The 14330-nt window shown below is 45.1% G+C and overlaps 1 protein-coding gene across 7 annotated transcripts in view; it reads right to left on the bottom strand.

Annotated features, from left to right (window-relative positions):
- Nucleotides 1-14330, bottom strand: part of LOC128704570 (uncharacterized) — a 382531-nt gene that overhangs the window by 22698 nt on the left and 345503 nt on the right. The window contains exon 1 of one of the 7 annotated variants that reach the window (XM_053799694.2): nucleotides 8127-8690. The exons of 5 other annotated variants lie outside the window; for them this stretch is intronic. In XM_053799694.2, coding sequence (XP_053655669.2) covers nucleotides 8127-8294 — 168 coding nt within the window. In that variant the 5' untranslated portion in view covers nucleotides 8295-8690. Of the gene's footprint in view, nucleotides 1-8042; nucleotides 8691-14330 lie in introns of those variants that run through there. One more of the 7 variants, XM_070079763.1, reaches the window with a different exon arrangement.

Here is a 14330-nt window from a genome sequence, read left to right on the forward strand (position 1 = left end):
TGCCTTCACACACTCACTCACACCTGCCTTCACACACTCCCTCACCCCTGCCTTCACACACTCCCTCACACCTGCCTTCACACACTCCCTCACACCTGCCTTCACACACTCTCTCACACCTGCCTTCACACACTCCCTCACACCTGCCTTCACACACTCCCTCACACCTGCCTTCACACACTCCCTCACACCTGCCTTCACACACTCCCTCACACCTGCCTTCACACACTCCCTCACACCTGCCTTCACACACTCCCTCACACCTGCCTTCACACTCTCCCTCACACCTGCCTTCACACACTCCCTCACACCTGCCTTCACACACTCCCTCACACCTGCCTTCACACACTCCCTCACACCTGCCTTCACACACTCCCTCACACCTGCCTTCACACACTCCCTCACACCTGCCTTCACACACTCCCTCACACCTGCCTTCACACACTCCCTCACACCTGCCTTCACACACTCCCTCACACCTGCCTTCACACACTCCCTCACACCTGCCTTCACACACTCCCTCACACCTGCCTTCACACACTCCCTCACACCTGCCTTCACACACTCCCTCACACCTGCCTTCACACACTCCCTCACACCTGCCTTCACACACTCCCTCACACCTGCCTTCACACTCTCCCTCACACCTGCATTCACACACTCCCTCACACCTGCCTTCACACACTCCCTCACACCTGCCTTCACACTCTCCCTCACACCTGCATTCACACTCTCCCTCACACCTGCCTTCACACACTCCCTCACACCTGCCTTCACCCTCTCCCTCACACCTGCCTTCACACTCTCCCTCACACCTGCCTTCACACTCTCCCTCACACCTGCCTTCACACTCTCCCTCACACCTGCCTTCACACACTCCCTCACACCTGCCTTCACACACTCCCTCACACCTGCCTTCACACTCTCCCTCACACCTGCCTTCACACACTCCCTCACACCTGCCTTCACACTCTCCCTCAATGGAAATAAGTCACTCAGTCTGACTTTTTTGGGTTATCCCAGGTTCTCTACACATATGCTGCTATGTATGATAATTCTATGTAACTGTATCTGTGTATACCTGAATAAACTTACTTACTTACTTACTTGCTTACTTACTTACTTACTTACTTACCCTCACACTAACAGAAAAATTGACCTCAGTATCAACACCCGATGAGGAAATATTAATATATTAAAATATCTAAACAAGACGAAAGTCACATCAATGTGTTCAAGTTGAACAAATTTAGATTGAAAAATTATATAGGAAAGCTGGGTTATAGACGAGTAGAACTGCCAGGTAGTGTTATTGAAGCCAGAACCTTGTGTAGCCTTAAAAGTACATGAGTGTGAGTTGAACCTGCCTAGAATGGGGCCACAGGCCTGCTACAGTCTCCTCCTGTTTTATGTTATTATCTAACAGGACGGGTTATACACATTAAGTAATGAAATGTGTCACCCTGAACTGGGAGACTTCAGTTGAGTGATGATATTGTCAAACATTCCACTATGGTTCAGTAACTACCACAACATCAACCTTCCAGCAGTGTTACAGTAATGATGATACTGTCAAACATTCCACTATGGTTCAGTAACTACCACAACTTCAACCTTCCAGCAGTGCTACAGTAATGATGATATTGTCAAACATTCCACTATGGTTCAGTAACTACCACAACTTCAACCTTCCAGCAGTGCTACAGTAATGAGGATATTGTCAAACATTCCACTATGGTTCAGTAACTACCACAACATCAACCTTCCAGCAGTGCTACAGTAATGATGATATTGTCAAACATTCCACTATGGTTCAGTAACTACCACAACATCAACCTTCCAGCAGTGCTACAGTAATGATGATATTGTCAAACATTCCACTATGGTTCAGTAACTACCACAACTTCAACCTTCCAGCAGTGCTACAGTAATGATGATATTGTCAAACATTCCACTATGGTTCAGTAACTACCACAACTTCAACCTTCCAGCAGTGCTACAGTAATGATGATATTGTCAAACATTCCACTATGGTTCAGTAACTACCACAACTTCAACCTTCCAGCAGTGCTACAGTAATGATGATATTGTCAAACATTCCACTATGGTTCAGTAACTACCACAACATCAACCTTCCAGCAGTGCTACAGTAATGATGATATTGTCAAACATTCCACTATGGTTCAGTAACTACCACAACTTCAACCTTCCAGCAGTGCTACAGTAATGATGATATTGTCAAACATTCCACTATGGTTCAGTAACTACCACAACTTCAACCTTCCAGCAGTGCTACAGTAATGATGATATTGTCAAACATTCCACTATGGTTCAGTAACTACCACAACTTCAACCTTCCACCAGTGCTGGAAGGAACAAGTGGGTACCTGCTCAGTCAGGATACTCTCCTCACCTCATTGGTATCCTGCTACCCTCCTTCAACCCCCCCCTCACCACTTAACCACTAATCTCCCCTACCCCTTTACACCTACACATCAACCATCCCATCCCTGGTTTTTCCTCATTATACTGGTTACAGCAAAGCAAATGTACTTTCTAACACCTGGGCAAGGTCTGGTGTAACACCAGCTGCTGAATCAGTGATAATGATAGCAGAGAGATCAGTGACAATGACAGCAGTGAGATCAGTGACAATGACAGCAGTGAGATCAGTGACAACTGTGAGACCAGTGACAACTGTGAGATCATTGACAACAATAAGACCAGTGACAACAATAAGACCAGTGACAACAATAAGACCAGTGACAACAGTGAGACCAGTGACAACAGTGAGATCAGTGACAATGGTAGCAGCAAGACAGTGAAAGATTATTTTTTTCACTGCACTAGTGTGCCCTCGGCTACAAGGCAACACAGTGAAATGTGTGGTGGAGAACAATACTGTACAAGAGATGGAGCCACTCCCTCCCCCTCTCCACCACTCCCTCCTCCCTCCCTCCTTCCACCACTCCCTCCCCTTCCCACCACCACTCCCTCCCCCTCCCACCACCACCATACCCACCACCACAATACCCACCGTCACCATACCCACCTAACAGTATTGTTAACAAATTAACATATAATATTACTGACTTACTAACATCATACCCACCACCACCAACATACCCATCACCATCACCACCACTATCACCATACCCACCTAACAGCATTGTTAACAAGTTAACTAACATACAATAATATTACTAACATCATACCCACCATCACCATAATACCTACCACCACCACAATACCCACCACCAACATACCCACCTAACAGTATTGTTAACAAGTTAACTAACATACAATAATATTACTGACTTACTAACATCTTACACACCACCACCATACCCACCATCACTATACCCACCACCACCACAATACCCACCATCACAATACCCACCATCACAATACCTACCACCACCACTATACCCACCACCACCATACCCACCACTATACTCACCACCACCATACCCACCATCACAATACCCACCACCACCACCATACTCACCACCACCACTATACTCACCACCACCACCATACCCACCACCACAATACCAACCACCACTATACCCATCACTATACCCACCACCATCACAATACCCACCACCACCACCACACCCACCACCATACTCACCACCACTATACCCACCATACTCACCACCACTATACCCACCACCACAATACCAACCACCACCACTATACCCACCACCATACCCACCACCACCATACCAACCACCGCCACCATACCAACCAGCACCATACCCACCACCACCACCACCACTATACCCACCACCACCATTTTTTTTTTTTATTATCACACCGGCCGATTCCCACCAAGGCAGGGTGGCCCGAAAAGGAAAAACTTTCACCATCATTCACTCCATCACTGTCTTGCCAGAAGGGTGCTTTACACTACAGTTTTTAAACTGCAACATTAACACCCCTCCTTCAGAGTGCAGGCACTGTACTTCCCATCTCCAGGACTCAAGTCCGGCCTGCCGGTTTCCCTGAATCCCTTCATAAATGTTACTTTGCTCACACTCCAACAGCACGTCAAGTATTAAAAACCATTTGTCTCCATTCACTCCTATCAAACACGCTCACGCATGCCTGCTGGAAGTCCAAGCCCCTCGCACACAAAACCTCCTTTACCCCCTCCCTCCAACCCTTCCTAGGCCGACCCCTACCCCGCCTTCCTTCCACTACAGACTGATACACTCTTGAAGTCATTCTATTTCGCTCCATTCTCTCTACATGTCCGAACCACCTCAACAACCCTTCCTCAGCCCTCTGGACAACAGTTTTGGTAATCCCGCACCTCCTCCTAACTTCCAAACTACGAATTCTCTGCATTATATTCACACCACACATTGCCCTCAGACATGACATCTCCACTGCCTCCAGCCTTCTCCTCGCTGCAACATTCATCACCCACGCTTCACACCCATATAAGAGCGTTGGTAAAACTATACTCTCATACATTCCCCTCTTTGCCTCCAAGGACAAAGTTCTCTGTCTCCACAGACTCCTAAGTGCACCACTCACTCTTTTTCCCTCATCAATTCTATGATTCACCTCATCTTTCATAGACCCATCCGCTGACACGTCCACTCCCAAATATCTGAATACGTTCACCTCCTCCATACTCTCTCCCTCCAATCTGATATTCAATCTTTCATCACCTAATCTTTTTGTTATCCTCATAACCTTACTCTTTCCTGTATTCACCTTTAATTTTCTTCTTTTGCACACCCTACCAAATTCATCCACCAATCTCTGCAACTTCTCTTCAGAATCTCCCAAGAGCACAGTGTCATCAGCAAAGAGCAGCTGTGACAACTCCCACTTTGTGTGTGATTCTTTATCTTTTAACTCCACGCCTCTTGCCAAGACCCTCGCATTTACTTCTCTTACAACCCCATCTATAAATATATTAAACAACCACGGTGACATCACACATCCTTGTCTAAGGCCTACTTTTACTGGGAAAAAATTTCCCTCTTTCCTACATACTCTAACTTGAGCCTCACTATCCTCGTAAAAACTCTTCACTGCTTTCAGTAACCTACCTCCTACACCATACACTTGCAACATCTGCCACATTGCCCCCCTATCCACCCTGTCATACGCCTTTTCCAAATCCATAAATGCCACAAAGACCTCTTTAGCCTTATCTAAATACTGTTCACTTATATGTTTCACTGTAAACACCTGGTCCACACACCCCCTACCTTTCCTAAAGCCTCCTTGTTCATCTGCTATCCTATTCTCCGTCTTACTCTTAATTCTTTCAATTATAACTCTACCATACACTTTACCAGGTACACTCAACAGACTTATCCCCCTATAATTTTTGCACTCTCTTTTATCCCCTTTGCCTTTATACAAAGGAACTATGCATGCTCTCTGCCAATCCCTAGGTACCTTACCCTCTTCCATACATTTATTAAATAATTGCACCAACCACTCCAAAACTATATCCCCACCTGCTTTTAACATTTCTATCTTTATCCCATCAATCCCGGCTGCCTTACCCCCTTTCATTTTACCTACTGCCTCACGAACTTCCCCCACACTCACAACTGGCTCTTCCTCACTCCTACAAGATGTTATTCCTCCTTGCCCTATACACGAAATCACAGCTTCCCTATCTTCATCAACATTTAACAATTCCTCAAAATATTCCTTCCATCTTCCCAATACCTCTAACTCTCCATTTAATAACTCTCCTCTCCTATTTTTAACTGACAAATCCATTTGTTCTCTAGGCTTTCTTAACTTGTTAATCTCACTCCAAAACTTTTTCTTATTTTCAACAAAATTTGTTGATAACATCTCACCCACTCTCTCATTTGCTCTCTTTTTACATTGCTTCACCACTCTCTTAACTTCTCTCTTTTTCTCCATATACTCTTCCCTCCTTGCATCACTTCTACTTTGTAAAAACTTCTCATATGCTAACTTTTTCTCCCTTACTACTCTCTTTACATCATCATTCCACCAATCGCTCCTCTTCCCTCCTGCACCCACTTTCCTGTAACCACAAACTTCTGCTGAACACTCTAACACTACATTTTTAAACCTACCCCATACCTCTTCGACCCCATTGCCTATGCTCTCATTAGCCCATCTATCCTCCAATAGCTGTTTATATCTTACCCTAACTGCCTCCTCTTTTAGTTTATAAACCTTCACCTCTCTCTTCCCTGATGCTTCTATTCTCCTTGTATCCCATCTACCTTTTACTCTCAGTGTAGCTACAACTAGAAAGTGATCTGATATATCTGTGGCCCCTCTATAAACATGTACATCCTGAAGTCTACTCAACAGTCTTTTATCTACCAATACATAATCCAACAAACTACTGTCATTTCGCCCTACATCATATCGTGTATACTTATTTATCCTCTTTTTCTTAAAATATGTATTACCTATAACTAAACCCCTTTCTATACAAAGTTCAATCAAAGGGCTCCCATTATCATTTACACCTGGCACCCCAAACTTACCTACCACACCCTCTCTAAAAGTTTCTCCTACTTTAGCATTCAAGTCCCCTACCACAATTACTCTCTCACTTGGTTCAAAGGCTCCTATACATTCACTTAACATTTCCCAAAATCTCTCTCTCTCCTCTGCATTCCTCTCTTCTCCAGGTGCATACACGCTTATTATGACCCACTTCTCGCATCCAACCTTTACTTTAATCCACATAATTCTTGAATTTACACATTCATATTCTCTTTTCTCCTTCCATAACTGATCATTTAACATTACTGCTACCCCTTCCTTTGCTCTAACTCTCTCAGATACTCCAGATTTAATCCCATTTATTTCCCCCCACTGAAACTCTCCTACCCCCTTCAGCTTTGTTTCGCTTAGGGCCAGGACATCCAACTTCTTTTCATTCATAACATCAGCAATCATCTGTTTCTTGTCATCCGCACTACATCCACGCACATTTAAGCAACCCAGTTTTATAAAGTTTTTCTTCTTCTCTTTTTTAGTAATTGTATACAGGAGAAGGGGTTACTAGCCCATTGCTCCCGGCATTTTAGTCGCCTCATACGACACGCATGGCTTACGGAGGAAAGATTCTTTTCCACTTCCCCATGGACAATAGAAGAAATAAAAAAGAACAAGAGCTATTTAGAAAAAGGAGAAAAACCTAGATGTATGTATATATATATATGCATGTGCGTGTCTGTGAAGTGTGACCAAAGTGTAAGTAGGAGTAGCAAGATATCCCTGTTATCTTAGCGTGTTTATGAGGCAGAAAAAGAAACCAGCAATCCTACCATCATGCAAAACAGTTACAGGTTTTTGTTTCACAGTCATCTGGCAGGACGGTAGTACTTCCCTGGGTGGTTGCTGTCTACCAACCTACTACCACCATACCCACCACTATACCCACCACCACCATACCCACCACCACCATACCCACCACCATCACTATACCCACCACCACCATACCCACCACCGGTATGGGTCAGTAGGCCTATTGCAGAGAGAACTTGCTTATCGTGGATAAGTATATTTACCACAATACGACTTTCCTAGGATGGGCCAGCAGACCGATTACAGCGAGTAAGATCTACCTAACATGGACTACAAGTGTGTTAAGATAAGATAAGATAAGATAAGATTTCGTTGGGATTTTTAACCCCGGAGGGTTAGCCACCCAGGATAACCCAAGAAAGTCAGTGCGTCATCGAGGACTGTCTAACTTATTTCCATTGGGGTCCTTAATCTTGTCCCCCAGGATGCGACCCACACCAGTCGACTAACACCCAGGTACCTATTTGCTGCTAGGTGAACAGGACAACAGGTGTAAGGAAACGTGTCGAATGTTTCCACCCGCCGGGAATCGAACCCGGGCCCTCCGTGTGTGAAGCGGGAGCTTTAGCCACCAGGCCACCGGGCCCACAGTGATAATGGTGTTCTTACAGTGTCCTTGATATATTGTATATTAGTTGGCAGTTATAGATTAATGTATTGATATTATATATTAGTGTATTAAGTGATAAAGAAGGGGCACACACTTGACCCATGGTGACATCTGTGTGCAGGTCAAACTGGACGGTGGATGGTTGACGGGGGGCAGAGTGTGTGTTCACACTGCCTACCTTCCATAATCTAGCGATGTGTGGTGGTGATTCCTGCTGCTGCTGTTCCTCTGCTGATGGTGGCACTGACGTGGTTAATATTTCACATAATATTGTGAACACTTGATCATCTTTCAGTCTCTCTCCAGCCTTGACTGGAATCACTATATCTCGCACTACCCCCACCATGGTGACTTCGACGCTTAGCAGTGATCCAACCACACTAAGTGACAGTATTCACTGTTTCCCTTCACTGTACAGCACTGCAACCAGTACCCAGGTTTTTTCTACTCCAAACACTGCCCAAATTTCCTCGATTTCAAACACTTCAGGTTTTTCAAGACTCCAGAAATTCAGACTTGCCAGCAACGTATCCTCTCAGTATCCATAAAATGATCAGGGAAGAAATGTTCATGGCAGTAACTATACTGTGGAGTGTATAGATACAGTCGTAAACACAGTCTGGTATCAGCTATAAGCTTGACACTAGAGTTAGGAACACACACACTTCATGTCTTGTGGCTAAATACAAGAGCAGAGTGAACACCTCAGGTGAGGGCAGAGGCTGCTGCACCTATCTGAGAGTCTTATACGTGCTGGACAACCTTGGCTCCTCCCACCTGTTGTTGCCAACGCTGCTACAACATTGCATGCAACATACAACGTCCTTCCAGACTAGAATTACATTCCTGTAACCAGTCAACACAAACTATATCATCAGAACATTTCACACATTTCAAAGTGACTTTGAAAATGATTTTGTTGACATATTGTAATTAGGAACAATGCTGTCTTGGAGCAGTCATGATACGTCTGCTACTTACGTCAGTGGTTTTTGTGAGAGTCACTCACGCTGTGGTCTGGAAAGACCGTCTCTACACCGGCAGCTGGAATCCGGGGAACAGGAATCACCGGGAGAGACAGAGGGGAAATTTTTCCTCTTGTAGAAGCGTCATTAAAATCGTGACACAAGTTCTCCAAAAATTTTGTCTGACGAAAATAAATTCGAGGTTATTTTTTAAATACTGCGATAGGCCTACTGCAGTGATTATTCTACAGCAGTAATAGGCCTACTGCAGTGATTAATACTGTTGAGTTAGTAATAAATTATTGCAGGTATGGTATTGTAGGTCATGAATTATTGCAGCTATGGTATTGTAAGTTGTGAACTGTTGCAGCTATGGTATTCCAACCTATTCATCACTATTTTCATACATAATTACCGTCACTATCACCACCGGCATCATTATCATCACATTTAACGATGCTTCGGACTGATTACATCATCACCTTCACTACTACACCCGCTGACTCAGTATTTGACTGAAGAAACCTACCGTGTAGGTCACAGGTACCTAATACATGCCAACTCCAGTACCTTAAACCACATCAAAACTAGGTCAAGGGTGATGGATTGATTACATCGTACATCTGCTACCTCCTCTGTACTCCACTGAAGACGTTTAACGTTTGGGAATAAAGGTACCTAACTGTACATGTGTCTTATCACATACCAGTATGGTATATTATTATCATACTGAGCCCCACAAGTGTTATCACATACCAGTATGGTATATTATTATCATACTGAGTCCCACAAGTGTTATCACATACCAGTATGGTATATTATTATCATACTGAGTCCCACAAGTGTTATCACATACCAGTATGGTATATTATTATCATACTGAGTCCCACAAGTGTTATCACATACCAGTATGGTATACTATTATCATACTGAGTCCCACAAGTGTTATCACATACCAGTATGGTATATTATTATCATACTGAGTCCCACAAGTGTTATCACATACCAGTATGGTATATTATTATCATACTGAGTCCCACAAGTGTTATCACATACCAGTATGGTATATTATTATCATACTGAGTCCCACAAGTGTTATCACATACCAGTATGGTATATTATTATCATACTGAGTCCCACAAGTGTTATCACATACCAGTATGGTATATTATTATCATACTGAGTCCCACAAGTGTTATCACATACCAGTATGGTATATTATTATCATACTGAGTCCCACAAGTGTTATCACATACCAGTATGGTATACTATTATCATACTGAGTCCCGTACCGTAGACAACACCGCCTAGGCGTACGTACTAAGGCAAACATTACTGGCATTTCTATCAATAAGTATTAACCACACAAGTCCAGATGTTAAACTCCAGCTCTACACATCATTAGTAAGACTCCACATTACGAAGCTCGGTTCTGGTCTCCATATTACACAATGCATATAAATTCGTTACAAAGTATCACCGAATGAGAAAATTAACCCATACCATGAGAAATCTTCCTTACGAAGACAGACAGAAGTGCCTTAACCTACATTATCTTGTAGGCCTAGACGTGAAGACGTGAGTGAAGTGTATAAGTGGAAGATGGACATAAATAAAGGAGATACTAAGATTCTGAGGATATTCCTTCAGGAAGAACTTGAAGTAATGGATTTAAACTACCTGTTAGTGGATGAGTCTACCTGGTAGTGGGTGAGTCTACCTGGTAGTGGATGAGTCTACCTGGTAGTGGGTGAGTCTACCTGGTAGTGGATGAGTCTACCTGGTAGTGGGTGAGTCTACCTGGTAGTGGGTGAGTCTACCTGGTAGTGGACGAGTCTACCTGGTAGTGGTGAGTCTACCTGGTAGTGGGTGAGTCTACCTGGTAGTGGGTGAGTCTACCTGGTAGTGGGTGAGTCTACCTGGTAGTGGATGAGTCTACCTGGTAGTGGACGAGTCTACCTGGTAGTGGGTGAGTCTACCTGGTAGTGGATGAGTCTACCTGGTAGTGGGTGAGTCTACCTGGTAGTGGACGAGTCTACCTGGTAGTGGATGAGTCTACCTGGTAGTGGATGAGTCTACCTGGTAGTGGACGAGTCTACCTGGTAGTGGGTGAGTCTACCTGGTAGTGGGTGAGTCTACCTGGTAGTGGATGAGTCTACCTGGTAGTGGACGAGTCTACCTGGTAGTGGACGAGTCTACCTGGTAGTGGATGAGTCTACCTGGTAGTGGACGAGTCTACCTGGTAGTGGGTGAGTCTACCTGGTAGTGGGTGAGTCTACCTGGTAGTGGATGAGTCTACCTGGTAGTGGATGAGTCTACCTGTTAGTGGATGAGTCTACCTGGTAGTGGATGAGTCTACCTGGTAGTGGATGAGTCTACCTGGTAGTGGGTGAGTCTACCTGGTAGTGGATGAGTCTACCTGGTAGTGGGTGAGTCTACCTGGTAGTGGATGAATCTACCTGGTAGTGGATGAGTCTTCCTGGTAGTGGATGAGTCTACCTGGTAGTGGATGAGTCTACCTGTTAGTGGATGAGTCTACCTGGTAGTGGATGAGTCTACCTGTTAGTGGATGAGTCTACCTGGTAGTGGATGAGTCTACCTGGTAGTGGATGAGTCTACCTGTTAGTGGATGAGTCTACCTGGTAGTGGATGAGTCTACCTGTTAGTGGATGAGTCTACCTGGAAGTGGATGAGTCTACCTGGTAGTGGATGAGTCTACCTGTTAGTGGATGAGTCTACCTGTTAGTGGATGAGTCTACCTGGTAGTGGATGAGTCTACCTGGTAGTGGATGAGTCTACCTGGTAGTGGATGAGTCTACCTGGTAGTGGATGAGTCTACCTGGTAGTGGATGAGTCTACCTGGTAGTGGATGAGTCTACCTGGTAGTGGATGAGTCTACCTGGTAGTGGATGAGTCTACCTGGTAGTGGATGAGTCTACCTGGTAGTGGATGAGTCTGCCTGGTAGTGGATGAGTCTGCCTGGTAGTGGATGAGTCTACCTGTTAGTGGATGAGTCTACCTAGTACTGGATGAGTCTACCTGGTAGTGGATGAGTCTACCTGGTAGCGGATGAGTGGAAGAGTCTACCTAATAGTGGATGAGTCTACCTGGTAGTGGGTGAGTCTACCTGGTAGTGGACGAATCTACCTACTAGTGGATGAGTCTACCTGGTAGTGGGTGAGTCTACCTGGTAGTGGACGAATCTACCTACTAGTGGATGAGTCTACCTGGTAGTGGATGAGTCTACCTGGTAGTGAATGAGTCTACCTGGTAGTGAATGTGTCTACCTGGTAGTGGATGAGTCTACCTGGTAGTGGATGAGTCTACCTGGTAGTGGATGAGTCTACCTGGTAGTGGATGGGTCTACCTAGTAGTGGATGAGTCTACCTGGTAGTGGATGAGTCTACCTAGTAGTGGATGAGTCTACCTAGTAGTGGATGGGTCTACCTAGTAGTGGATGAGTGGAACAGTGTACCTAGTAGTGGATGAGTGGAACAATCTACCTAGTAGTGGATGAGTGGAACAGTGTACCTAATAGTGGATGAGTGGAACAGTCTATCTAGTAGTGGATGAATGGAACAATCTACCTAGTAGTGGATGAGTGGAACAATCTACCTATCAGTGTATGAGTGGAACAGTCTACCTAGTAGTGGATGAGTGGAACAGTCTGCCTAGTAGTGGATGAGTGGAACAGTCTACCTAGTAGTGGATGAGCGGAACAGTCTACCTAGTAGTGGATGAGTGGAACAGTCTACCTAGTAGTGGACGAGTGTAACAGTCTACCTAGAATGGATGAGTGGAACAGTCTACCTAGTAGTGAATGAGTGGAACAGTCTACCTAGAATGGATGAGTGGAACAGTCTACCTAGTAGTGAATGAGTGGAACAGTTTACCTAGTAGTGGATGAATGGAACAATCTACCTAGTAGTGGATGAGTGGAACAATCTACCTATCAGTGGATGAGTGGAACAGTCTACCTAGTAGTGGATGAGTGGAACAGTCTGCCTAGTAGTGGATGAGTGGAACAGTCTACCTAGTAGTGGATGAGCGGAACAGTCTACCTAGTAGTGGATGAGTGGAACAGTCTACCTAGTAGTGGACGAGTGTAACAGTCTACCTAGAATGGATGAGTGGAACAGTCTACCTAGTAGTGAATGAGTGGAACAGTTTACCTAGTGGATGAGTGGAACAATCTACCTAGTGGTGGATGAGTGGAACAATCTACCTAGTGGTGGATGAGTGGAACAATCTACCTATTGGATGAGTGGAACAATCTATCTAATAGTGGATGAGTGGAACAACCTACCTAGTAGTGGATGAGTGGAACAATCTACCTAGTAGTGGATGAGTGGAACAATCTACCTAGTAGTGGATGAGTGGAACAGTCTACCTAGTAGTGGATGAGTGGAACAATCTACCTTGTAGTGGATGAGTGGAACAGTCTACCTAGTAGTGGATGAGTGGAACAGTCTACCTAGTAGTGGATGAGTGGAAGTCTACCTAGTAGTGGATGAGTGGAACAGTCTACCTAGTAGTGGATGAGTGGAACAGTCTACCTAGTAGTGTATGAGTGGAACAATCTATCTAGTAGTGGATGAGTGGAACAGTCTACCCAGTAGTGTATGAGTGGAACAGTCTACCTAGTAGCTTCTAATATAGGTTACAAAAATACACGAGTGAGAGGGGGTTGGTGTTGAGTGGGACTTGCACACGAGTGAGAGGGGTTGGTGTTGAGTGGGACTTGCACACGAGTGAGAGGGGTTAGTGTTGAGTGGGACTTGCACACGAGTGAGAGGGGTTAGTGTTGAGTGGGACTTGCACACGAGTGAGAGGGGTTGGTGTTGAGTGGGACTTACACTTGAGTGTTATCAAAGCTTATTCCTTGTGTAACACTGATAATGGGTTGGACCAGTATTTTTGAGTGGGTTTGGGTGTGACAAGAACCTGCCTAGTATGGGCCTGTAGGCCTACTGCAGTGTTCCTCCTTTATGTTTTTTATGGCTAAACATAGTTTGTTTTTAATGCTACTAATGTCTGGCTTCCTCAGTGAGGAGGCGGAGGCAGAAGTGTCTTCCAGAGTCAGAAGGGCCTTCCAGAGGCAGAAGGGTCTTCCAGAGGCAGAAGGGTCTTCCAGAGGCAGAAGGGTCTTCCAGAGTCAGAAGGGTCTTCCAGAGGCAGAAGGGTCTTCCAGAGGCAGAAGGGTCTTCCAGAGTCAGAAGGGTCTTCCAGAGGCAGAAGGGTCTTCCAGAGGCAGAAGGGTCTTCCAGAGGCAGAAGGGCCTTCCAGAGGCAGAAGGGCCTTCCAGAGGCAGAAGGGTCTTCCAGAGGCAGAAGGGCCTTCCAGAGGCAGAAGGACCTTCCAGAGGCAGAAGGGTCTTCCAGAGTCAGAAGGGTCTTCCAGAGTCGGAAGGGCCTTCC

Source organism: Cherax quadricarinatus, unplaced genomic scaffold (assembly GCF_038502225.1).
Source record: "Cherax quadricarinatus isolate ZL_2023a unplaced genomic scaffold, ASM3850222v1 Contig15, whole genome shotgun sequence".
Taxonomy (NCBI): domain Eukaryota; kingdom Metazoa; phylum Arthropoda; class Malacostraca; order Decapoda; family Parastacidae; genus Cherax; species Cherax quadricarinatus.